This window comes from Schistocerca americana, chromosome X (genome assembly GCF_021461395.2).
Source record: "Schistocerca americana isolate TAMUIC-IGC-003095 chromosome X, iqSchAmer2.1, whole genome shotgun sequence".
Lineage (NCBI taxonomy): Eukaryota > Metazoa > Arthropoda > Insecta > Orthoptera > Acrididae > Schistocerca > Schistocerca americana.
This window is the reverse complement of record NC_060130.1, coordinates 965,508,331-965,535,903: the sequence shown is the minus strand read 5'-3', so window position 1 is coordinate 965,535,903 and position 27,573 is coordinate 965,508,331. Positions and strand designations below refer to the sequence as shown.

At 35.6% G+C, this 27,573-nt stretch overlaps 1 protein-coding gene across 1 annotated transcript in view; it reads right to left on the bottom strand.

Annotated features, from left to right (window-relative positions):
* The window catches only part of LOC124555064, a 704,233-nt gene that overhangs the window by 479,170 nt on the left and 197,490 nt on the right, over window positions 1–27,573 (bottom strand). The window contains exons 22-25 of the mRNA XM_047128850.1: window positions 17,772–18,012; window positions 14,939–15,084; window positions 14,546–14,731; window positions 6,984–7,153 (exon numbers count right to left, since the gene is read on the bottom strand). Coding sequence (XP_046984806.1) covers window positions 6,984–7,153; window positions 14,546–14,731; window positions 14,939–15,084; window positions 17,772–18,012 — 743 coding nt within the window. The remainder of the gene's footprint in view (window positions 1–6,983; window positions 7,154–14,545; window positions 14,732–14,938; window positions 15,085–17,771; window positions 18,013–27,573) is intronic.

Sequence of the window (27,573 nt, the reverse complement as noted above, 5' to 3'; positions counted from 1 at the left end):
GACAAACCCACTAAATAGACAGCCTACATTACACTTGTTCATTCTCTGCTGGAATATTTCTGTGAGATGTGGGACTCTTACCAGGTGGGATTGATGGAGGACATTGAGAAAGTGCAAAGAAGGACAGCCCGTTTCATGTTATCGTGCAATAGGGGTAAGAGAGTCACTGATATGATACCCGAGTGGGGGTGGCAGTCACTGAAACAAAGGCAGTTTTCTTTGCGGCGAGATCTATTTACCAGATTTCAACCTACAACTTTCTCTTCCAAATGTGAAAATACTTTGTTGACAACCACTGACATAGGGAGAAATGATCATCATAATAAAATAAGAGAAATCAGAGCTCAAATGGAAAGATTTAGGTGTTCCTTTTTCCCAACCACCATTCAAGAGTGGAATGGTAGAGTAGTATGAAAATGGTTCAATGGACCCTCTGCCAGGCACTTAAGTGTGAATTGCAGAGTAATGTTGTAGATGTAGATGTAGATCATATGGCTGCAGATGGACATTCAAGTGTTGGCAGATGACAGGTACAATGTAATTCAGGGGTTATAATGTGTGAGTAAATTTTATTCTTGTGACAGGTAAACAGTTCTTTGGGGTATATCATGTGAATTTTTGTTGTACTACTTTAGGATTTTGTTGTGATTTCCTATGAGTTGTAGAGGATAGGCAATGATGTGTGTTTATTTTTCATGTACTGTAAGCAGCATTTAGTTATGAGTATTTTCAGATTGTATATTTAGATGGCATGGCAGAGGATGTGACTCACAGATAAAATGTGATGTATCATTCCAGAGTGCATCATGTCACAGAAATATAAGAAATGGAGCTGTTTCTAGGAGCGACAGGTGTGGAAGGGTGCCTAAGGGACATCCTTGCACTGCAAGTCTACACTGTGTATACTCAGTATATGATCCAGTAGCAGTTATCGCAAATTGCTATGAGCAATGATGATCTACGGGAACCGAACACTCAGAGCTGTGGGGCAGAACAATACTACTAAATGGTACAAAGTGTGACTTTTGGGGGAATCTTTTCTGCTTCCAGCATTTATAACAGGGGCTACAGCTCTGAACCATCTGCTACTGCACTTGCCTGATAAAACTTTAGAAATATTACCAGCTAAGAACCTGATCTACCTATACAACACCTTGAATCCCACCCACTCAATTCTATGGATAAGTTTACAGAGGCACAGAAGGGGTGTTTTAGTACAATAGAAATCTTCCAAGATATTCAACATACATCACAGTAGATACCATCACAAGATCATGGTGATAGGGATCTCATCATCAAGTATTATCTCTATGCTATTTCTTACTTCTGCAACCTGTGTCTGACTGTCTATGGCAGAGAACCACACATCCTGTCAAAGTCGCCATTCACTGTATACCAACCAAGTTGGTCACCCACTGAGTTTATGCAGTCATAAGTTCATAAGTCATTGTGCATTGTGAGCTGGACTGGACTAGTGGAAAGACAGTGTAAAAATTTAAATTGATATAGAAAGAGAAACGTGAAAATGTACTATCAAATACCGAAGAAATTCACAGATTTGATAGTGGAGGAGTTTGGTGCCAACACTTGTAAAAGCAGACATCACCATCCAAGGTCAGTTGATTTCCTGTGAAATTCCACTGTCATGGGCAAAATTATGCTGAGGCAGCACTATGCAAGACACCAGCCCTGAGCAGTGATGACCAGTGCTATCTCAGACCATCCACTAACGCTGCACTGCCTTGGCTTCTATGTAAATAGAGGTGTGACCTGGTTATAACAATCTGGGCAAAATTTGCTACAAATACTCACCACACCAGATGTAGCTAAGTCTGTCTTCGATGGCTGCATACACTGAGAGCTACTCCACACCAACTGTCCATCTGACGTGGGTCACCCATCCTTGTCTACAACTCATTGTCACCTCAGCTAGCTGCCAGTCTGTGTCCCACTCCTAAGTATGATGTTGTCAGTGTTTGAGTGGGCGCCATACGAATATGGCCTCCTCCAAGCTGTCATCAATCAGCTCCTCGGTGCCTCCGAGGAGTCCTCAATTTGCAGTTCACACTTAGACCTGCCTTGCACCTGACCCACTGCTGCTGGCTGTTGGTATCCAGTGCATATGCACCTGGCTGTCACTGGAACACCTGACTTAGCCATGCACCATAAGGCCACTGATGCTGCAACTCTGCCTGCTCCTGTCTGTGCATGACTAACATGCCCCCTTGTGTTACTATGAGGTGGGCTCAGCCACATGGAGTCAATACCCACTGTCAAAATGCTGTCAGTGGCTACTCTACAAGTTCTTGCTAAATAACATATGATGTTGATTTGGCTGCATTTCTGGTTCCACTAGTGCTAAGGAACTGGTCCCCCACACCCACTACACTGCTCACTATCCTTAGTCGATATCCTTTCATTTCACAGTGTAAATAGCCAATGGACCACAATTGACCATTCCAGCACCACAAAATAGTCTGTCCTGTGTAAGGCTCTTCATCTCTGAATAACTACTGCAGCCTACATCCATTTGAACCTGGCTACTGCACACATCACTTGGTCTCAATTCACAATTTTTAACCCCCCCCCCCCCCTCGCCGCCTCACTTCAATCCGTTATGAAATAAACAATTCCTTGATGACTCAGGATGTATCCCATCAACTGATTCCTTTAGTCGGTGATGTTGTGCCATAAATACTACTTTTCTTCAATTTAATTCAATATATACCTGGTAGTTACTTAACCAATGTGTCTAATCTTCAGCATTTTTCTGTAACACCACATTTCATAATCTTCTATTCTCTTCTTGGATGAACTGCTTATTGTGCATGTTTCACATCTGTAAAAGGCTATATTCCAGACGAAAACCTACAGAAAGAGTTTGTACCACTAAAAATTATGTCAGATGTTGACAATTTCTTCTTTTTCAGAAATGCTTTCTTGCTATAGCAAGTCTCCATTTTATGTCCTCTCTTCTTCAGCTATCATCAGTTACTTTGTTCCCCAAATAATAAAACTCGCCTTCTACCTTTATTGTCACATTTCCTAATCTAATTTCCTCAGAATCACCTAATTTAATTTGACTATATTCCATTTGTTAACATCGAGTATAGGTTTAAGTGTCAGGAAGTCGTTTCTGAAAGTATTTGTATAGAGTGTAGCCATGTATGGAAGTGAAACATGGACGATAAATAGTTTGGAGAAGAAGAGAATAGAAGCTTTCGAAATGTGGTGCTACAAAAGAATGCTGAAGATTAGATGGGTAGATCACATAACTAATGAGGAGGTACTGAATAGAATTGAGGAGAAGAGGAGTTTGTGGCACAGCTTGACAAGAAGAAGGGACCGGTTGGTAGGACATGTTCTGAGGCATCAGGGGATCTCAAATTTAGCATTAGAGGGCAGTGTGAAGGGTAGAAATAGTAGAGGGAGACCAAGAGATGAATACACTAAGCAGATTCAGAAGAATGTAGGTTGCAGTAATTACTGGGAGATGAAGAAGCTTGCACAGGATAGAGTAGCATGGAGAGCTGCATCAAACCAGTCTCAGGACTGAAGACCACAACAACAACAACATATTCCATTACCCTTGTTTTTCTTTTGTTGACGTTCATCTTATAACTTCTTTTCAAGACACTATACATTCTGTTCAGCTGCTCTTCAAAGTCTTGAGTGTCTCTGACAGAATTACAATCTCATTAACATATCTCAAAGATTTTTTCTTCTCCCTGAACTTTAATTCCTAAAAAGGAAGGAAGGAAGATTAGGGTTTAATGTCCTGTCAACATCGAGGGCACTAGAGATGGAGCATGAGCTCAGATTGTTTCAAGGATGAAGAGTGATTTAGGGAAATCATGGAAAATCTAAATGTGTATGGTCAGACACTGATTTTAACTGTCACCATACTGAATACAATGCCAGTGTGCTAACCACTCGACTACCTTCCTTGGTTTCAATGTAAAAATTGAATAACATCTGGGATAGTCTACAGCTCTGTCTCACTTCCTTCTCAGCTACTGTTTCTTTTTCATTTTTTTGACTCTTTGTAACAGCAGTCTGTTTCCCCTTCAAGTTGTGAATAACCTTTCACTCCCTGTATTTTATTCCTGATACCTTTGTAATTTCATAGAGCGTATTCCAGTCAGCACTGTCAAAAGCTTTATGTAAACAAATGCTGTAAAAGTAGAGCTATCTTTCTTTAACCTATCACCTCAGATATGTCATAGGGTCAGTACGGCCTTGCATCTTCCTACATTTCTCCATCCAGAACCCAAACTGATCTTCAGTGAATATGGCTACTACCAGTGTTTCCATTTTCCTGTGAATAACTGTTAGCACACAGCCTTCTTTCAAATTGGAATTATTACATTCTTCTAGATGTCTTAGGGTATTTCACCTGCCTCATATATTTTATACATGAGATGGACTACTTTGTTGGGCATGCATATTGGAATTACAATATTTAGCAAAGTTAAAATAAGTCTTATGGTGGTGGAAATCATTTGCTCATGAAGTAGTGTCAGTCTACAGAAATGTTATACCAGATCGTGCAGTAATCATGCCTATCACACTAGTCAGTAACTCAGTAAATCAGAATGCATGGCAGCCACTAACCAGATACATGCCAGTCCAGGTAAACAGGAGCATCAGTTGTTATTCACACCATAGAGACAGAATCAGATAGTAGCAGATAGCACAGGGAAACAGAAGGAGGGTAGGTCAGCTGCTGAGCGGTCTTACGTTGATCTGCTGCAATATTTAACATGGTTAGCCTGCAATACCATCAGTTTCCCTGCCTGAGGCACCCTCACCAGACACAGGTGATATTATATCAATACCTTCCATTTGCATGCCTGGTGAGGTTATCAAAAAGCCAGTCAGGTAGATGTTGTAATTATCAACTTTCAAAAAGCATTTGACTCTGTATCATACCCAGGTTACTGAAAAGTGTGATCATATGGGGGTATCAAATGAAATTTGTTACTACAGGAGAATTTCTTGGTAGGGAGGACACCTTACCCTTGGATGGGGAGTCATTGACAGATGCAGAATTAACTTCTGGCATGTCCCTGGGAAAATGTGTTGGGACTCTTGGTGTTAATTCTGTATGTTAATGAAGGGGCAGACAGCATTATTAACAACCTTTTGCTGAGGATGCAATTATCTATAACAAAATACTGCCCAAAAAAGTTATGCAAACATTCAGTCAGGTCTGGGTAGGATTTCAATGTGGCTGAAAAACTGGAAACTATCTTTAAATGCTCATAAATGTGGAACTTTGCATTTTCAAAATGCAAAAGTGTAGTATCCTATGCTTACTGAATTAATGATTCACAACTGGAATTAATGAATTCATACATATACCCAGGTGTAAACGGACTCTCACTGAATTTTGATAAGACACAGTACATACAGTTCCGTACAGTGAATGGTATGATGCCATTAATAAATATAGACCTTAATCAGAAGCATATAGCTAAGGTAGAATATTCCAAATTTTTAGGTATGTCCATTGATGAGAGATTAAATTGGAAGAAACACATTGATGATCTGCTGAAACGTTTGAGTTCAGCTACTTATGCAATAAGGGTCATTGCAAATTTTGGTGATAAACATCTTAGTAAATTAGCTTACTACGCCTATTTTCACTCATTGCTTTCATATGGCATCATATTTTGGGGTAATTCATCACTGAGGAATAAAGTATTTATTGCACAAAAGCGTGTAATCAGAATAATAGCTGGAGTCCACCCACGATCATCCTGCAGACATTTATTTAAGGATCTAGGGATATTCACAGTAGCTTCTCAGTATATATACTCTCTTATGAAATTTGTTATTAACAACCAAACCCAATTCAAAAGTAATAGCAGTGTGCATAACTACAATACTAGGAGAAAGGATGATCTTCACTATTCAAGATTAAATCTAACTTTGGCACAGAAAGGGGTGAATTATACTGGCACTAAAGTCTTTGGTCACTTACCAAATAGTATCAAAAGTCTGACAGACAACCAACAAATATTTAAGAAGAAATTAAAAGAATTTCTGAATGACAACTCCTTCTACTCCATAGAGGAATTTTTAGATATAAATTAAGAAAAAAATATTTAAAAAAAATAAAAATAAAAAATAAAGAAAAACAAAAAACACAAAAAAATAAAGTTGTTATATTAACTTAAGTATGTTGTTAAATTAACCTAATTATGTCATGTATTGGAAAATTCGACTCGTTCCACATCATTACGAAATATCGTATTCATGATCCATGGAACTAGTATTAATCTAATCTAATCTAATCTGTATAGATACAAACTGGAATGCTCACACAGGCTCTATTGTAAGTACAGCTGGTGGTAGACATCAGATCATTTGTAGGATACTGCAATGCAATGGGTTTACAAACAACACTGCTTACAAATCTCTCAAGCAATCCATCCTAGAATATTGCTAAACTGTGTGGGACCTATACCAAACAGAACTAACAGGGAATACAAAATGCATACAAAGGAGTTCAGTACAAATGATTATAAAAGTTATTTGACACAGCACCAGTGAGATTGTGAAAACCTGAACTGGCAGATGCTTGAGAAATGTGAAAGTTTTCAGGAAACAGGATGAATTGTGTAATCTAGCAATATTCTAAAAACCCCTATGCATTGCTCCTGTACTGACCACAGGATCAAGATTAGACTAACTGAAGTGACCTCAGAAGCATTTAAGCATACATTATTGCCATGCACCACATGCCAATAAAATAGGAATATGACGCGACTATCCAATAAAACATATTCTAATGTACATGATGTAACAGTTTTGTATTTGATTTATAGATATTTGAAGATAAAAGTGCCACACAAGTAACCCACAGAATATTGCAGCAAAGAAATAAAAAGAGGTATTTAAATGTGTTCTATCGATTATGATATATAATCCAGGAATGCTTTATTTACTTGGAAACTTAAATTTCTGGTGTTACTTACTGATCTATATGTAAATCTAGTGATATTTCTTTGTAATCTTCGAACGCAGCTGCTAGAGCAAGTGAATATACTTTTTCTATCCAACGCACTTCAACATACATTTCATAGTGTTCTGTAGATGGAGACACTTGTTTCACCAACACAGAATATTTGTCATCTTCGTGAGTAACCTGCAAAGATACAAAATATAGTACAGGTTGTCTTTGTTAGTTTTATCTTAATACACTAGTAATTTGCTTAAAATGTGTGAAGAAAAATACTTTCAATTAAAGCCATGAGAAAAAAAACATAATTGTTAAGACATTTACTCATTTTAACAAGAATGTTGTTAAAAAAAAATAAGAATTATGTGATGCATTGTCTAATGTTAAATAACAAAGATCAATGAAAACATGCTTCTTCAGCACAAATATTTGAATGGATTTATTTTGGACTTTAAATGTATTTCAGGACTTCCAAAGTATTTTACACAATAAGAATCAGGTATTTTGGAAGTATGTTTATTTAGTATAGCTTTCACCAAAATTATATAAGTTCATTCTTTATTTTGAAATTTACGCCTATGTCCCTGTAGTTAGCAATCAGATGCTATTTATTCAGCAATACTAATGAGCACCTGCATCACAACTGTAACAGTACTAGTAGTTTAGAGGAACTCATATACTTATATTGCTTCAAAACGCCATAGGTGAGATTTTGTTCACCAGCATACATTCCGTTAACACCATCTGTGAGATTTATTTATTTATTTTGGTTCCAAGAATCTTGTGTTATACAGTGTACAAAAGATATAGGACAAGTCATGCACATAATGATACAAAACTGTGGCTGAGAGATATGGTAAGGTACAACAATAAGCTATAATAATAAAATTATATAGCATATCTCAGCAGAAAGTATGTAATTTATGTGTCAGATTTATTAACTACAATTTAATAACAATGTAACATTCAAAGTAATATGAATTATTACACTAACAACAAGTGCACTAAAGATTCAAGTAGATTTACTACAAATTTACCTTTAACTCTGGATAAATTCAATGTATAAGTAAAATATTCTTAAATTTCTACATCTACATCCATACTCTGCAAGCCAGCTGACGGTTTGTGGCAGAGGGTACTTTGAGTACCTCTATCGGTTCTCCCTCCTATTCCAGTCTCGTATTGCATTTCCAAAATGCAAGAATGTAGTATCCTACATCTATTGTTATCACTGTTTTAATGACGTGAGGTTTGATTTATTGTACAGCACACTGCCCATATTAGTTGCCTCAACTAGATTCCTGGTCAGTCTTTGGCCTACACAACTAATGTTTGTACTGGAATGTGTACAATAATTATGAAGAGACTTCTTGACCTCAAACAAATGAAGTTATTATTAACAAATATCACAATCTCAAAAACACAGATACAGAGAGCAGGCAATATTTTTAATTATCTGAATATTAGTTTATTGGATATTTGAGGAGATATCTTATTCATTGTATTTATAAGTCTCTTTTGTATCTCAAAATTTTTCCTCTGCATTTGCCACTGGAAGAGATAGTTGAATGTACTAATGTAAAATAAACTGCCTTTAGTGTTGTGATATCACAGGACTGATATTGCAGGACTGACTAAGGGTTTAAAATGTCTGACACATTGTGCTCAATCTTTTGAGCAGCTTTTCTCTGTGAATATTTCATTGTAAGTGATTATCTATCCACACTAAAGAAGTTTATCTCCCTGGCTTGTTCTATTGCTTCATCACTTATTAGTATGGGGTACACATGGGGTGCATACGGGAAGATCCCAGTTAGATTACATCATGGTCAGGCAGAGATTCTGAAATCAGGTATTGAAATGTAAGGTGTACCCAGGAGCAGATATAGACTCAGATCACGATTTAGTAGTGATGAAGAGTTGGCTAACTTTTAACAGACTAGTCAAGAAGAGCCAATGCACAAAGATGTTGGACACAGAAGTATTGAGGAATGAATAAATACATTAGAAATTCTCTTACACTATATACTGCTGTAATGAATAACTCAGTAGTGAGTTCAGTTGAAGAGGAATGCACATCACTAAAAAGGGCAAGCACAGAAGTTGTAAAGAAAAACTTAAGTACATAGAAAATAACAGTGAAGAAACCATGAGTGACAGAAGAAATATTTCAGATGATCGACAAAAGAAGGAGGTATAGAAATGTTCATTGGAATTCAGGAAAACAGAAACACAATTCCCTTAGGAATGAAATATGTAGGAAGTACAGGGAAGCAACCATGAAATGGCTACATGAAAAACGTAAGGAAATAAAAACAGAAATGATTGTCAGAAGGACCTTGGTGAAATTAAAATCAAGGGCAGCAACATTAAGTGTACAATAAGAGTTCCACTGTTAAATGCAGAGGAGAGGGTGGATAGGTTGAAAGATTACATTGAAGGCCTCTATGGGATGGAGGACTTGTGATGATGTGATGGAAGAAGAAACAGCAGTCAACAGGGAAGAGATAGGGAATCCAGTATCAGAATTTAAAAGAGTTTTGTGTAACTTAAGATCAAATGAGGCAGAATGGGTAGATAACATTATATTGGAATTTCTATAATTATTGTGGGATGTGGCAACAAAATGACTATTCACATTGGTGTGTAGAATCTATGAGACTGGCAATATATCATCACACTTTTGGAAAAACTTCATCCACACAATTCTAGCCAACAAGTGCAAGAATTATCACACAATTAGCTTAACCACTTTCACAGTCAAATTACTGACAAGAATAATATACAGAAAAATGGAAAAGAAAATAGAGGATCAGTTAGATGACATTCAGTTTGGCTTTAGGAAAGATAAAGGCACCAGTGAGGCATTTCTGATGCCGTGATTGATAATAAAAGCACAACTGAAGAAAAATCAAGACATGTTCATAGGATTTGTTGACCTTGAAAAGCATTTGACAATATAAAATGGTGCAAGATGTTTGAAATTCTGAGAAAAATAGGGCTAAGCTCCTGGGAAGGGCAGGTAATATATAGTATGTACAAGAACCAGGAGGTAACAATAAGTCTGAAGTGCTCAGATTAAAAAGGGTTAAGATAGGGATGTAGCCTTTGGCCCCTACTGTTCAATCTATATGTCAAAGAAGCAGTGATAGAAATAAGAGAGATTCAAGAGTGGGAATAAAATTCATGATGAAATGATATCAGTGATAAGATTTGCTGAATACATTGCTATCCTCAGTGAAAGTGAAGAAGGGTTACAGGAATTGTTGAATGGAATGAACAGTCTAATAAGTACAGAATATGGATTGAGAGTAAATTGAAGAAAGATGAAAGTAATGAGAAGAAGCAGAAACTTAACATCAGAACTGGGGACTACAAAGTAGATGAAGTTAAGGAATTCTGCTACCTCGGCTGCAAAACATGATGGACAGAGCATGGAAGACATAGAAAAAAGACTTGCACTGGCAAGAAGAGTATTACTGACCAAGAGAAGTCTACAAATATCAAAATTAGGCCTTAATTTGAGGACAAAATTTCTGAGAATGAACGTCTGGAGCTCAGAGTTGTATGGTGGTAAGATATCGACTGGGGGAAAAATGGAATATAAGCAAATCAGAGCATCTGAGATGGGGTACTACACTGTAGACCAATGTTGAAAATCAGGTGGACTCATAAGGTAAGGAATCAGGAGGTTCTCCCCAGAATCAGCAAGAAAAGTAATATGTGGGAAACACTCTTCCATTAAGACGTCACAGATTAACTTCTGTGGTACTACAGGGAATTGTGGAGGTTAAAAGCTGTAGAGGAATATATCCAGCAAACAACTGAGGATGTAGCTTACAATTGTTACTCTGAAATTGAAAGTTTGGCTCAGGGGAGGAATTTGGTGGGCTGCATCAAACCCAGTCAGAAGCCAGATCGAAGGTTGGGGGGGGGGGGGGCTATTTTGAAGCATATCTATGTTTACTATTATTTAATAATAGTCTATTTGCTGATAACCTTGCTGTTGAGTATCCCTAAATGAGAAAATACACATACAAACACCCACAATGGTCTATTACCATACAGCCAGGTAACTAGTTTGTTTGTAGTGTCAGGTAATTCACTCACCATCATTTGAGTCAATGGATTTTGGAAAAGGGAATTTCTGTCACCTGAAAACAGTACAAGTAAGGGTTTAAGTAGATTCAGAGGAAGATCACTGATAGATAAAAGAAAAAGCAGGGGCCCCAGAACTCAGCCTTGAGGGACACCTTACTTAAGCACAGGTTCATTGGACAGAACTTTAATATCATCTTTACTAGAAATTTCAACTACTTGCTACTTGTTTGTAAGGGAAGACTGAAACAACTTTTCCCAAGCAGGCCCATACCGAGATGATCCTGCACCCTTGGCAGAACTACCAAAACTGCAACCCTGCTGCCTTTCCCCACAGAAAAACTACCTTTCTGCAATTTTTTCCTGCACTGATGTAGTAATTTTTAAAATGGGTTCAATAAAAGTTAACCTTCATTGAAAAATATTACATAAATGAGAGAAAAAAAAAATGCACACAACAAATTTGATGTGCTGTTGCAGTAAATAAATTACAAACTTTCTAAACAATTGAAAGTGAAACAAAATGTATGTCTTAATGTTTGTGGCAGCTACTGTACACAGATTTTATCATGAATCATAATAAAGAACAGATTTTCTATGCCTCCATTAAATTATTAACAGTGTATGAATCATTAATAGGAAATAAAAGAAGAAAGGGCTATAATTAATGTATTCCTTTTCAAGAATTGTGTTCTTATTATAATTTTACTTCCCATTTTCTTGTTATGACTGCAGAAAACTCACAGATAATGCCACTGAAGTCAAATTTAGCAGCTGTGTCACATAAATAAATAAATATTCTGTTGACAAGACAGCTGAATTTGATAGTCTGCTTCGTCTATACTCAACATTAAATAGTTTTTTAATCCACCTTAATTACCTGAAGCTGCATTCTAATTTTCATAAATATTCTCAAAACTATTTTGATGTTTAGATAATCACCTTGTAACCCATACTCTGGAGGGGGAAAAAATCAAAATGCCCCAATGGGAATGTGTGTCTGTGCTCTTCATCTTTCTTTGAAACCAGCTATTTCATTAGCTAGCTCTGCTGCATCAATATTTCTATTATATTTGTCACCAAAATCTGCTTGTGATTTTTCAGAATAAGATACAGAGTTCTCATTTAATGCTTTCCTGACAGCAAATTAAAGTGACATGAAATCAAATATTATATGTGAGAGCTGTTTCCCATTTCACTCAATATTTTATCACATATTTTGAACAGTCTAGCTTAAACAGTTTCACTCCAATCCTCAGTTGGAAGAAATCAGCAAAAATAGGAATCCTTTGGTTAAATAGCAAATTATTTGCTTCAAGACTCAGTGGCCAACCTTTTGAGATCCTACAATACTGTACCAAAGTAGGAACAAAAACTCTATTGTTGAACAAGAGCTAGCTGTGTAAGCAGGAGCAGTAGAAACCAAGTGCAATACTGACACATAATCCAACTGACACATGGTTGATAGTAGTCATTTCATTATGTGCTACTTGGATGAAATGACACTGTGATAACAGCATGCATTTTTAGTCCTTTGGCAAGGAAAAAGCTTCATCTTGCAGAAAGAAGATAGGAAGACATGTGGCAGGAAAATTCATGTGCCTTTCGTAGGTAAACTGGTCAGATTTCGCACCCCCTGTGTGCCTGTACCCTTTGTGGGGAGAGACATTTTGCCTTGCTCATGGCCAGACCTTAGATATTTCTGTATATTTTTAAATACACATGAAAATTGGGATCATCATTTTCTTTGCTTTCTACATGTAGAGTTTTCTTTTCATTGCACAAGAAGTGATTATTCCCACCATTTTTTTACAAACTCTTCTTCTTATATTTTGAATGTATGATCTTTTGAGGGGAAAGGCAATATTAAAATAATGGTGAACAGTGTCAACAAATAATTTTGTTGTCTGATGAGTATCATCCTCACTCCACACCTCCTCCGAAGACTCATATTTCAATGTGTATCTAAAATTATTTACATTACTAGGAACTTTAATTTGATGCCCATATGTAACTTTCGGATTTTTGGATGTATAAGTGTGTGGCAACTTCAGTTTTAATAAGATTCTGACAGGGTTTGTTAACACATCTGATATATTTTGAACATTCAGTAGCTTAATGCAGAAATTATCAATCAAAATTGCATTGGCAGAGACAGATAGAAGTTATTCTCTTGGGGGCTCCAAGAATATTTTCCATATTAAAGACAGCTATTTAATTACTTATATCAAAGGAATTGTGTGAAATACTGGCAAAAATAAAATGTATGTCCCCACATAAAATAATTTTGTTTCCCTTTGAAGTACACGTTCACATGACACAGTCCGGATTTGCTAAAAACTTGTGGCAAATACCACATGCAAACTGCATCTTCAAATAATGATTAATTTTAGATGTTTATGTTTTAGTACAAAGTAGTCAAAATATTTCTCAACATAAAGCTGATTCGTTTTGTTGGATTTACAGAAATTAATCCTGTTATTCACAAGAATTAGACAGCCACCATCCCCTTTACATGAGTGACTGGATCTACTACCAATAGTATAATTTGGAAAATTAGAGCCTGAGAGCCCTTCATTTTTGACCCAATACTGCTGTATTGTATTGCATTTTTATTGGCCCTGTTGTCTACAAAAGCAGTATATGCAGAAGACACTGGACAAGTCAATGTACGGGAGATGACATCTTCATAAGGAAGAGCTGTTGAGCAGAAAACTTCAAATTCTATCAATTTCTTTCTTACTGAGTGAACTGATCCAAACCAAAGTAAACCCAAGTTGCTGCTATGTTTCATATTTTGACACATACACTACTCGTCTCGAGGATCATGACAGCTGACCCCTTTCCCATACAATGTTCCAAGAATTTTGTTTATTCTCTTGTACTATGTTAATTGATTTTTGTTCTGAAGCAAGTATTGTTTCTTTTGTGATTAGATTCCTTAATAAACTCATCGTTAACTTTAATCTCCATACAATTTTATCTGTCTACCTGTAACTTTGGTAGAATAAATGCAGAGTTCTGAAGGCTTCAGATTAAATTTTATAATGTTTTCATCTTTGCTATTGCTACATAATTTGCTGGAAATATAACTACTTATTTATGTTACCTGTAGTGCTAAATATTTGTCTGCAGTAATTATGAGATGTGTTGCAAACAAATTGTTAAGACTATACAGCAGAAGTTTCTTCATACATACAATGTAGAGTATAGTGCAATTAAGTTCCTTGTGAAAAACAAATATATGAAAAGCAGCATACAGTAATAGTGTTTCTTACAAAGCAAAAAAGTCTGCAGTGTTCCCAAAATATGCTGACTAACATATAATCATGCCAATGATTAATTTCACCAACAGAATGAAACAGTAACAGATAATGTCCTTAATAAAATAATATATTACAGACAAAGGTGGATGAACTTATTTCTGTTCTGATTTAATTTTCAAACTACATTTTTGTATGAACTGAGGAAATATATTACCAGAATATTTGTTTTGAATTCTGTATCATCTTGGATTAACCGGAATGACACCGTAAGTTCATTAAAACTTGGAGACTTGACAGCAAGTTTCAAATGATGGTTCATTGTTTTTGAAGTACTTTTGTCTTGATACAGTCCTTTACCACTTATAGAATGTCCACTAAACCATGATCCAGAGAATTCAATCTGCCAAGAGAAAAGAAAAATGGATATAAGTGTTTACTAAGAAAGGTTGGAATAACTGCCAAAATGCAATGGTGAAAACTTCTAGACTATTTCACTGAATTACTTGAGAAAACACACACACACACACACACACACACACACACACACACACACACACACACACGATAAAATTAGGTAATATTTACTATTAACTTAACAGCAGCTTACATCATATTCTTTTGGAGATTTCTCATGTAACTTTAGTTCCACAACCATTGGATTGAAACCTGGTAATGTCAAGTTGAACATTGCCTCAAAAAATGTAAATGATGTATGAGGCATTTTTAATTTGAATTGCATAAGCACTTCTTTACCTGAAATGAAAAATAAAATGTATATTTGTGCATGATATACATGAGCAGATTGATGTTTATAGCTTTATGCAAGTATGCATTCCATGGCCATTATTAATAATGTATGAGTTCCACATGCCTCCACAAAGATAGCATATTATCAGAAGTTATTAAACATCCTCTGAGTAATGGTAAACTGCTACCTAACCATATGCCTAAACAGATATCTGAAAATTGGAGTTAATACAGGATGAGCTTAACTCAGAGATAGCAAAAAACAGCAGTCTGAGTAGTTTTGACAGGTGAAAACAGCAGGTCAAAGTTTTATGGGACTAAAATTTTTCAGATGACAGATGTGTTAACTTGAAAAAATTTTGCAAAGTATTTCTGAGAAGGTAGCAAATTTTTGAGCAACAGCTTTGTACGTTTCAACATTTCCTGCAGGTGTAGTGTAAAAAAAAAAAAAAAAAAATAAAATAAATAAAATAAAATAAATTAAAATAAAAAATTGGGACTCATTGGACTTTTAATTCATTTTCAACAGTGAATCACATGAACTTTACTACTGAACAGTAATGTACTGCACTGCACTTAGTATTTTTGTAATTGCAAGGGACTCAGTCTGTTATTGTGTTAATTCACAAACTTGACAATACAATAAACATTTTTTTTTTTTTATTTCCAAACATAAATCAGCTGGTATCTTGGACTTTATTAATTTTCACTACTGGTTACAATACTCCTTGCAGTTATTCATTATAAAGGAGTTAGCAGAACAATTTACAGTGACAGGTGTGTGTGTGTGTGTGTGTGTGTGTGTGTGTGTGTGTGTGTGTGTGACTAAACCTTAGGTGACAATGTAGCAAGTGAACATTAAAATCAGTCATTCATCTGACTGAGTTGCCAGAACTTTTAGAGTAAGCACTGGATGCTAGTATTACACAAAATGAATAAACTCCTAAAGCAAATAATATATGACTCCCTGGTGACATTGGGAGTGAGACATGAATTATTCCTAACAGTTCACTGAAATTCTCATTCTGATTAATAAGCCTACCATCTGTGGTACATTGGCAGTCAGTCGATGAGTCAATGTGTATATCCTGTAAGACTGAAATATACAGTAGCATGGAAGTGCAAACAAATTAAACTTTCTTCCTAGCTTTTTTAGATGTGAACTCTTTTACAGTCCTGGTATAATAAAATGAGTGGACTAACTCTGACTCTATTGTGATCAGAGTGAATCCAACATGCCACTCTTACTTGATTGTAACTTTCAAAGGATTTAGTCTTAACGTCTGCAGCAAAACTGAATGACTGCTCTGCAGTAGAAGGGCAGAAAATCTGTAAGGCTACCAATATATTTGGAAATAGCCTATGTTATTAAAATGGCTCTTGCGAAGACCATCTCATTTCCGATAGCCTGTGAAGGGACAGTCCAATATTTTCTTATAAAACTCTCCATCTTTGGGAACAGAGAAGTGTGGCAAGCAGGAGGTGCAAAAATTGTGGAGATAAACCAACACTCAAACACAGTAAGCAGATTCAAATTGATGTAGGTTGCAGTCATTATAATAACTGGTCTACAGAAAAAAAATCTTATCTTGTTAATCTTACAAAAACTCATACTGTGCAATTACAAAAAGATAAAAATTACTTGCAGGAACTAGAAGCAGCTCAGATGAAACTCTGCATTTGAAATTATTCAGTATTTACAGATATAACAAAGTTAGGTGAGACCAGTATGTGGCTAAGTTAATCAGGTATCTCAGTTCTGCTTGTTTTCCACTTATAAATCTTTTTCACCCATGGACAAAATGAAATTCTCTTTGATAATAAAACAACTTATGAAACCTGACTTTGTAAGTTATTAAACAGTTCATAGATCAGCACAATCTGAAGACTGTATTATACGTTAGTTTAGCATTTCTAATGGTGTTGGATGGGTGATCAAGGAAAGGTTTTAACATAACAGAGGAAACAATGAAATCTGTAGAAACCTGCCAGATACTACACCTACCACAGCCATAAGTCAGACCATCTTGGTAAGCATTCAATCGACGTGCTGCACAAGTACTGAGGCAGCCACCAGGGGCAGACAAATCACTGACAGCAGTCACCTTGTTCAATAAGTGTGTGCAGTGCAACAACAGTGGCACCAGCCAGGAACTGTATCTTTTTATGTGCATACTCAGAATCTGAACTCTCAGTTGTCAAATGTATTCTAGCTGTGTGTTTACTCTCTGTGTACTCATATTCTTGTTGTCATCCCGTGACCCAATGAAACTTAGTTATTTAAGACTATGTACTTCCTTGTGTCCCTAGTTAGAACAAAATCAAGCACCTTATCAGTATAGTGATAGGGGAATCAAGCACAATATTCTAAGATACAGGCACTGTAAATGCCAAGGTATCAGAGTGTACACTGCTAGTCGACAGTCTCTGTGAAGTAAAATTATATATGGATGCTTGTTTCCTGAAGAAATTACCTATGTCTCTGGATACTGCTCTGTCCTTTATTATCTTGTTATTAATGAATACTTGAGCACAGGTGCGGAACATACATTCAGCTGAATGTAGTGATTGTTATACTTTTTCCATTGGACAATGCATTTCAGTTACACAGCAGTACACACAAGTCAAAGATATCTGTAAAAACCCTTAGTTCTGTAATAAAATTTACAAATACTATCCATATAACATCTCACCTGGAGCATATCTTACTGTCACAAGTATGCTTGTTTCTGGTCCTGTATTGAGATATCCCAAACTAAATCTCATGTCAATGGATGAGATTGGTTTACTGATATGTACAGATGCATCAAATCTTACATTGTCATGGCCTCTTAGGAAACGAATCAATGTTGTTAGAACAAATTTTGATTTTATATCTTTCTGATGTGGTCCAACAACAATCTCCATCCAAAAATCCATTCGGTCACTATTTCTCTGAGACAGTAGAAGCATATATGTTACAATAATGATACTGATGGAAGTTTTCTTTATTATTAAAATTCACAAATGCTCTAAATAAAGCTTTAAAAATATACCACAGGCAGGGCATTACTGTTACACTAACTGCACACTGTGTTCTTTGAGACACAATGATCATCACACTAGCACAAGATAATGAAAGCACTGGTCAAGTTTATCAATTAATAATTGTTACCTTTCCATCTGAAATGCACAGAATGCCATTTGGGAACATAAAGATCCCTAATCATAGCTGTTAATTTAGAACTAAATTATTTCTCTCAGTTTATGTTGCTGTATGTTTTTAAACAGCTGCTTATGTGGGTTTAAAAAAGAAGCAAAAACTTAAAGTTTGAATCTGATGTTGGCTGAAATATCACCTAAAAATTAAGATGTTTTTTAGCAGTAAGAAAATGTTGGATACGTATAATTTATTTAAAAAGCAGTGTGTTGCTGAGTGTGTTGGTGAAATTTAGATAACTGGTTTCGTGATGTCATAGATTGAAGATTTTTAGGTAAACATTAAACTTCATATAATTTCTATGAAATGGGAGTGTGCTGAAAAGTAATATATCTGAATATTTTTATGTAAAAACTCTTAAAACTTTTTTAATAAAACAAATGTTATTAACATTCTATGCTTCCGTTCTTTGTGTCTACATATTTATTTCTCAACAAAGTACCCTGGAGACAAACACATTTTTCCTAATGAGAGACCAGTTTGTTGATACCATCACTGCAGAATGTTTGGTGTGAGTAATGGAGCCACAACATCACCTCTGCTTGCACTACTTCATTACTATGAAAGTAGAGTCCTCAAAGGTGTTCTTTAAGTTCTGAAAAGAGATGAAAATTGGATGGGGCCAAGTTGGGACTGTATGGAAGATGACCAATGACAGTGAACAAAACATGTCTCACTGCTGCACATGCTGCAGCATGCATGTATGGTCTGGTATTGTCATACTGAAGGAGAGAGTACTCCACGTGTGGACAAACTCTTCAAATTTGAAACTTGATTACAGCATACCAACATAGTCATGTTATGCACTGCCATGTTACATGCTACAGTTCAGAGACCTCTAGTAACTGAGGACTGCAAATATATAGACACAAAGAATAAAGAAGTAGAATGTTAATAACATTTGTTTCATTTAAAAATACATAAAAATCAGACACATTACTTTTCAGCATGCTCCCGAAAATATCACCCTAATAACACTACAGATCTACTATACAGTATTCATATATACACAGATATTAGTATCATTACAACATTTAATAGTACAAAAAAAATACTAATCAGTGGTGGTGGTGTGTGTGTGTGTGTGTGTGTGTGTGTGTGTGTGTGTGTGTGTGTGTGTGAAAAAAGAAAGAAAATACTGCAAATGAACTATGTTATCACAAGATTGAAATTATAATGTCAAAAAACACAAAGAGACACTGCTATACTCTGGCATGAAAATTTGGGTATCCAGATATGACATGTTCATGTTACTGAACTCCTCTAGTGACTATTGGATGAAGTGGTGAAGGTAAAACAGTACATCCAAGCGTAAGCTTGGGAAGTAAGAAGGTGAAGGAGAGGACTATTGGATACTGGCCACAGTATAAAAAAAATTTTAAAAATAATTTTAATAATGGTGGCACTAATTTAAAAGAGTCAGATTTATAAACAACATGGGAATATGTATTATGAATATATGTTTACTTTTTATTTGTACATAAAAAGAAAAAATGTTTACTTTAGATAGAAAATTGACTGTGGTGATGTTTATAGCATCCCTTTAGGAAAAAGCATTCCTTTAGGTACAAATTTATCACCACCAGCAACAATTTCAGTTGTTACAGGAACAATGCATGGTAGCAAATCCAAGAGTGCCTTCACCCTTCCCAGTGTTCAATAAAACTGTGGCTGATTTGGACAGATATCTACATCAACTACAACACTTCAAAGTGTTCCAGGTACTGAAAAACAACCTGCAGTACCCACTGTTTCTTTTTTGGGCTTGCCCTGATGTAATTTTTTCAGGTATGAAAATGAACTGTTAGTGTATTGTTCTTATGTTATGTTGCAGGTAAGAGACTAAAATTTCACCAAGAACTTAAGCCACAATAATAGTCATACTATATGCAAATCACTAGTTTACAATGGCTCAGTAGAGAGTGTACATCTACAAATCCCAATTAAGAACGCAAACAGTCCATACCGATTTGTTAACAATTGTTATGTCACCACCCCCATGAGTTACTGATTGCTGTGATCTATACACTGCTGACTTGTCACTTATGGCACTGAAAAACTTCTCATAAAAGGCAAGTTCAAAATAGAAGTATCCAATAAATGAACAGAATTATTCATTATTCAGCCCAGAGGCTGAGAACATATTTGGAGTGGATGCATTCACTATTTTCTTTATTTATCCCAGACAAGATCCATGTTGGTTTTGGCAGACACTCATTTTAAAAGCTTGAAGACTTACAGTCATAACTTACAACTATATTATGCTCGTTACAGTGCACAAACAATTAAATATAAACATCAAAATCCCATGGTTCTGCCAGGCATACATTATCTATTTTACATTACAAGCAATAGCCAAACAGGAATTAGACAAATGAATAGATCAAGGTGTCATGGAACCAGCACCACCCAGCATATGGATGACACAGTTGTATTATATGTGTCTAATGGATGGTTCTGTTCTTGCAGTTATTTTATCTTCTGCAGCTGCACTCTGCACACCAGCATGAAATGCACAGTGGATGGTACTTCCAGTTGTAGCATGTACTTCAGTTCCTACCCATTTCATTCACATATGGTGCATGAAAGCATGATTACTTGAATGTCTATGGGTACTGCAATTAGTCTAAACATGTCTTTACAGACCCTAGGTTTGTGGTTCCCAGAGTTATCCAGGTGGATCCCCAGAGGTCCATGGGAGACCAGACGGGGGTCCACATAGGTGTGAAAAAAAATTGGGGGTTCACAAGTTGTAAGTGGGGTTCCATGAAAATTTCTAACCACCTTAATTTTTTTGAGTATCTAGTGTATTTTAAGAAGGTCAGTGACTGCCACTTGCAAAAACAAGCATTTCGATATTCAGTACAATTCATGTAGAGACTTGTAAACTGCTGCCCGCACACCCACTCGCCCGGAATGCTTGTTTAGTCATGCAAAGGGATGAAATATGACTTGTACTATGTTTCCAAGCTTCACTAATATAAATATGAATGCCAAGGACAAAATGTTACTCATTTGTTTTCAGAATTTTGAGAATTTAAGTGTGAGTGAATCGATGTCAGTGTTTGCCAGTGTGAAGAAAAGTACTTGCCAATTTGTTACTCATATTTTTATTTTATATTATAATCATATTATATTTGTTATACTTGCATGTAGTAGTTACATAACAAAAATTAAATGCTGAGAGGAGCGATTATTCGATACTTCTATAAAAGAACAAAATAGCCAAGAAAGATTGAACTTTTAGTACTTTGTATTACAGAAATATTTATTTAGGCCACAGTGGCAATTCATTAAAAGAGAGATGTATGACTGACCTGCATGTTTGTACATATTTCAAAGTCCTCGTAGCTGCTAATGCTAAATGACAAAAAATATTTGGAAATGTATTAAAATGTAATTAATCAAAAAATATTTTATATTATAATAAAATAGGCTCAGCCTTTTTGTGAAAACCTCTATATGGGTATTAAAGCACAAGTGCAATATAACACGTTTCCACTATTAGCAGACGCAAAGACTAAGCTAGTTAATGAACGCCCCACCAGGTTGACAAACCATAGTCGATCTTGCCACGTAACGCTCAACATTTTTGACAGTAATATCTGTCCCTTGCACAATACCAGTTTATTGTATACTGGGTTGTTTATAAATTTAGCAATATACTAAATTTATAATAATTAGCTTTTCAAGGTTCTCAAGTCTTATTGTTTATATTAACAATAAAAACCAGTACTAATCAATAAGGCACTGCTCTTATTGAGTGCAGTACAACTAAATAATAATACAGTCCACTATTAAAGAGAATCTATGCTTATGAAATGAGGCATTGGTCTGATGAATTAGGTATATATTTTCTTTAAGCATTAATTAAAAACCAGCTATTTAAACTCGTGGCTGCTAAAGCTTCAACAATTAAACAATGGGTCTTAGCATTTTATTGCTTTTAATAATTAGAAACAGTTTTTCTGCTGGCATTTTGGTTTCTTTGTTGCAATAATTAATTCTATTCTATTCCGTTAAAATAGCCATATCCTGTTAAAATTGTCTCATGATTACTAAAACAAACATTTTTTTCTTTACTGGTTACAACTGATACAAAAAATCACTGCATCTAAGAAGAAATGTCGACCATACAGTCCTGATTATTTGAAATTTTGGTTTTCTTCCATCAAAGGCAGATAAACGATTGCCTATAAATCTTTTATGCAACACAGATTTGAGTAATGACTCTATGAAACCATCTAAGCTCGAAGATCATCTAGGAAGGTGTCATTCTGATGACATAGGTAAAGATTTGAAATACTTTCAAACATTGAACCAAAAATATGAAGAGAGACCCACTGTGGACAGTATGTTTGCTTCAACATCTCAAAGTAATGATGATGGCTTGCGAGTGTATTACAATACTTCATTGCTTGTAGCGAAGTCTGGAAAACCGTACACCATCAGAGAACAGTTAATTTTACCTGCTATTGAAGAGGTTTTAAAAATTGTTCTGCAGAAACCTCCATTTGATGTACTCAAAAGAATTCCTTTAAGTAACAACACTGTACAAAGACATATTGATGAAATGAGCTCTGATATTGAAAGCATCTTGTGTAATTATCTGCAAACCACTCATATTTCTATTCAGTTGGATGAGTCAACTTTACCTGATAATGAAGCATTATTATTGGCATATGTTCCATTTGTTATGGATGAAGAAATCCATGAAGAGCTGCTATTCATGAACACTCTGAAAATGGACACTAAAGGCGAATCAGTATTTAATGTCCTGAGTGATTTTTTTTAAGGAAAAATCAATTCCATTTACAACCATTATTTCAGTGGCAGCAGATGGAGCTCCTGCCTGTTCAGGCAATATCGTGCGCTTATAAGTCATCTTAAAAGAATGACTAACTACAATTCACCGCGTCATCCTCAGACAACACCTTGTAGCAAAAAATTTGAATGATACATTGCACCAATTGCTTCAATTTGTGATTAACACAGTTACCAAAATAAGAAGCAATGCATTTAATACCCATTTATTTGCACTATTGCACAATGAAAGTGGTGAAGGTTTCCAACAATTGCTCTTACATACTGGTTGTCGAAAGGTGCACGTTTATCAAGATTTTACTCCCTTTTTGAAACAGTTATAGAATTTCTGGAAACTAAAGATCCAAATTTAAAAGAAAATCTGATCAAATTTAAAGAAGACATTGTGTACTTGACAGATTTCTTCAACAAATTTAATGACTTTAACTTGCAGTTACAAGGTGACAGGCTAAATTTAATAAAAACAAAAGGTTTCATTTTGGTTTTTCTTGGTAAATTGAAATTTATGAAGCAAAATATTAGTCAGTGCAAATTCTCCCAGTTTCCGAAATTGTCACAGGCAGAATGTCTTGATGAGGATATTCAAACATATGCTTGACATTTAATTACCCTGCATGATGACTTCAAAAATAGATTTGAAGCTATTCTGGCAATGGAAACACCACCATGGATCATATGTCCATTTGATGAAATGGAAGTGGCAAATGTGGTATTACAAGAGGAGCTACTTGAGTTTAGCACCAATGAGGAGCTGAAGGTGAAATTTAAAAAAGGCTATCAAACATTTTGGCTGCAGGTAGAAATTCCCAAACAATAACCTGGGCTGCAGGAAATTGCAAGAAAATTTTTGATAGCGCTCCCCTCATCATATCTTGTCAAAAAAAAGTTTTAGTGTCATTACCAACCTAGTAACAAAATAAATCAGCAGATTGAACATCACAGAACAGGGAGATTGGAGGTTATCCCTTCCAAAACTGAAGCCAAATATTGATAATTTGCTGTCAATTCATCAAGCACATCTGACTCATTGAAATTATGACTATTTTTTTTTAACTGTTTATTTGCATTTTAAAGTTGATTGTTGATGTTTTGCCAATTGTTGATTAGTAAGTTATCAATATTTATTTTTAATCATATTAAATATATAATCATAAGTATTATTTTAATAAATAGAACACTTGAAAATGTGTTATTTTTCTTTTTCTTTTTACCACTATGAATTTAGGGTTGGGACTCCATGACATTTTTTAGGAGTTTTGGGAATATAGTAGAAATGCAGCAGCAGGGGGTCTACTGAAAACAGTAGAACTTTGAAAGTGGTGTATGAGAAAAAGAACTTTGGGAACCTCTGCCCTAAGGGATCAATATGTAGGGTGTAGTGGTACATTCCTAGATTTCTCACATAAAACTGTATCTTGAAATTTTGTATGTAGGCTTTTGGGCATAGTTGGAATCTATCTTGAAGCATCTGATAGGTCAGGTTCTTCAGCATCTCACTTGACATTCTGTCATGGGACAAACAAGCATGTAACAATTCATGCTGTCCTTTTTTGTATACATTCAATATCCCATTAGTCCTATATGGTATGAACCAACACATTTGATCATTCTGAGATAGGTCACATCAGTAAGCAATCTCTCTTGCAATCTCATTGCATATTTCCAATATCCTACCAATGAACTGAAGTCTACCATCTGCTTGACCTATGACTATGTCTATGTATTTTCATGCACCTACAGATAGCTGTACCCACATATTTGTAGGATTTGATTGATTCCAATTGTGACTTATTAATTAATTAGTCATGGGATACTATGTTTCTGCATTTTATACAATGAATAACTTTGGATTTTTGAACAACTGAAGTAAGTCATCAGATTTTGCAACAGTTTCAAAACTAATCAAATTCTGACTGAAAATTTGTACAGCATTTTTCAGACAATACTTCATTATAGGTAACTGTATCCTATTCAAAAAGTTTGATGTTGTAATTAATATTACCAGCCAGGCCATTATTACACAAAATGAACTGCATGGGTCCAAACATGCTCGTCTGTTGTATACTGGAAGTTACTCCTAAATCTGTTGATGACACTCTATCCAAGATTTTATGCTGTGTCCTCCCTGCCAAGAAGTTCTCATACAATACCAAATTTCATTTGATACCTCATACAATTGTACTTTCATTATCAAGAGCTTGTGTGGTACTGAGTCAAATACTTCTTGGAAGTCATGAAATACTGCCTCTACCCAACTGTCTTGATCCATAGCCTTCAGGATGTCTTGAGAAAAGCAGCATGAATTGGGTTTAGCATGCCTTATCTTCGCTGAATCCATGCTGATTGGCATGGTGTAGATCACTCTCTTCATAATTCCTCATTATGTAAATTATTTTCTTAGATTCTATCGCAAATGGCTGTCACTGGTATTGGAGGGCATTGTTGTGGATCATTTCTGCGAATCTTCCTGTAGACAGGTGTGATCTGTGCTGTCTTCCAATTAATGGGCAAAGTATTTTATTTGAGATATCGACAGTGATGAAAGAGAGGCTAGCCCAGGCACAAGTTGTTTTTGGAATCTGTTAGGATTCCATTAGGACTTGGAACTTTGTTTAGTTTTAGAAATCAATTATTTCTCAATTTTGCTGACAGTAAGATCTATATCATTCATCTTTCCAATGGTGTGAGAATTAAACTGGGTCAATGAACCTGGATTTTCCTTAGTAAAGGAACACTTGAAAACAGAGTTTAGCATTTCTGTTTTTGCTTTCCTGCCCTCCAATTCAGTTCCTGCGTCATCAGTGAATGTTTGTACACAAATTTTTGTGTCATTGGCAACCTTTATACGAAACCAGAATTTCATCAGTTTTTTGAAGAGTTCTGTCAAAAAATACTCCTATAACAGTCACTGAAGGCTTCATACATCACTCTACTGACAGGCAAACACATTCACTCTAGCATCTCACTATCTATAGCCTAGTGCTCTGTTTTAGATTTATCATAAAGTAATTGCTGTTTCTTTAGACATTTATTTACAGAAATTGTATACCACAGACAAGCTCTCTCAAAATTAACTGTTTTGCTAGGTACTATCTATTCATTGACTGGTCAATTATTCATCTAAAATTGAGCCACAGCTCTTCAAAATTCTCCTGCCCAGAGGTAAATGTTTTAAGTTTTTCATAGAGATATGACACTACTGTCTTTTTATTTATGTTACTGAACATGTAGATCTTTCTGCTAGTTTTATTTGCACTTTATACTTTGGTAAACATTCTTGCTAAAATTGTGTGTTATCTAGATCACTGTAAATCTTCCTACTTCTTTCAGTTGTCATTTGAAGTTTGGTAATCATTGCACCTACAAATGACTCATGGTCACTGAGATCAGTTTCAACACAAACACCCTCAAAGAGGTGAGGTCTACTTGTTAGTATTACATATAATAAATTTGCATGAAGATGGCAAAGACCATTATCCCCTACAACAGGGTTTGATCCAGTATGAACCATCACGTCTCCAGGATCACAGAAAGGAGCAAGTATTCTGGGCCTTCATGTATTTTCTGCAAGTTCAAGAAGACAGTAAATATAAACAATTGGTATCACAGACTGTCTCATAAGAGAATCCTAAATAAGAATGTTTTAAGACTCATTTTATGACTAGTACATGTTTGGAAAAGTGTCAAGACATATCTACTGCTTAGGCTTCATTTTCAGTACAAGCTTAGAGTTGACAGCTTTAAAATGACTTATAAAAGCAATTTTCCTACTGCAACCTGACAATTCAGTCTGCTATGCATTAAGGAAATTACTGGAAAGTTGCCAACTGTCATGGAAAATCCTCCATAATGTTCCAAGATGTGGTCACCTGGGATTCATGAAGGCTCTAGACACAAATTCATGTAGAAATCACTGGTTGGGCCTCTACCAACCCGTTAGAGACTGTGTGAGCCACTGTAAGGAATGCCAGCACTGGAAGCACATGCCGCAGTTCACTCTAAAAACTGAACGTCAACAAACAAGAACTGAATAATACCTAATCCATTATAATATCACCATAGCTGTGTCATCCAATGAAGTTTTGAAAATTGTGAAGTTCCTTGTAGAAGATATTGTTTTAAAGCACTGAGCACTCTGTGTGATCATCTGTGATTGTGACGAAGTTTTCCAGTCAAGACTTGTATCAGATGTAACTTCAGATTGCAGTGTCACCCACAGCAGGGCAACTACATATGATAGACTGATTAATTCCCTGATAGAACACAGATGTTGGCAGATATTTTCTCAGAGTACACTGATCTCAAACAGAGAGACTGGGATACAATACAGCATGTCATGATGTTCACATACAACACAGCACAGCAAGACACTACAGGAATCACACCATTCTTTCTGTTCCACAGTTGCTAGGTGGAAATTACATTGGATACATTGATCCCATTTCAACTGGACCATATTCAGGATGACTATG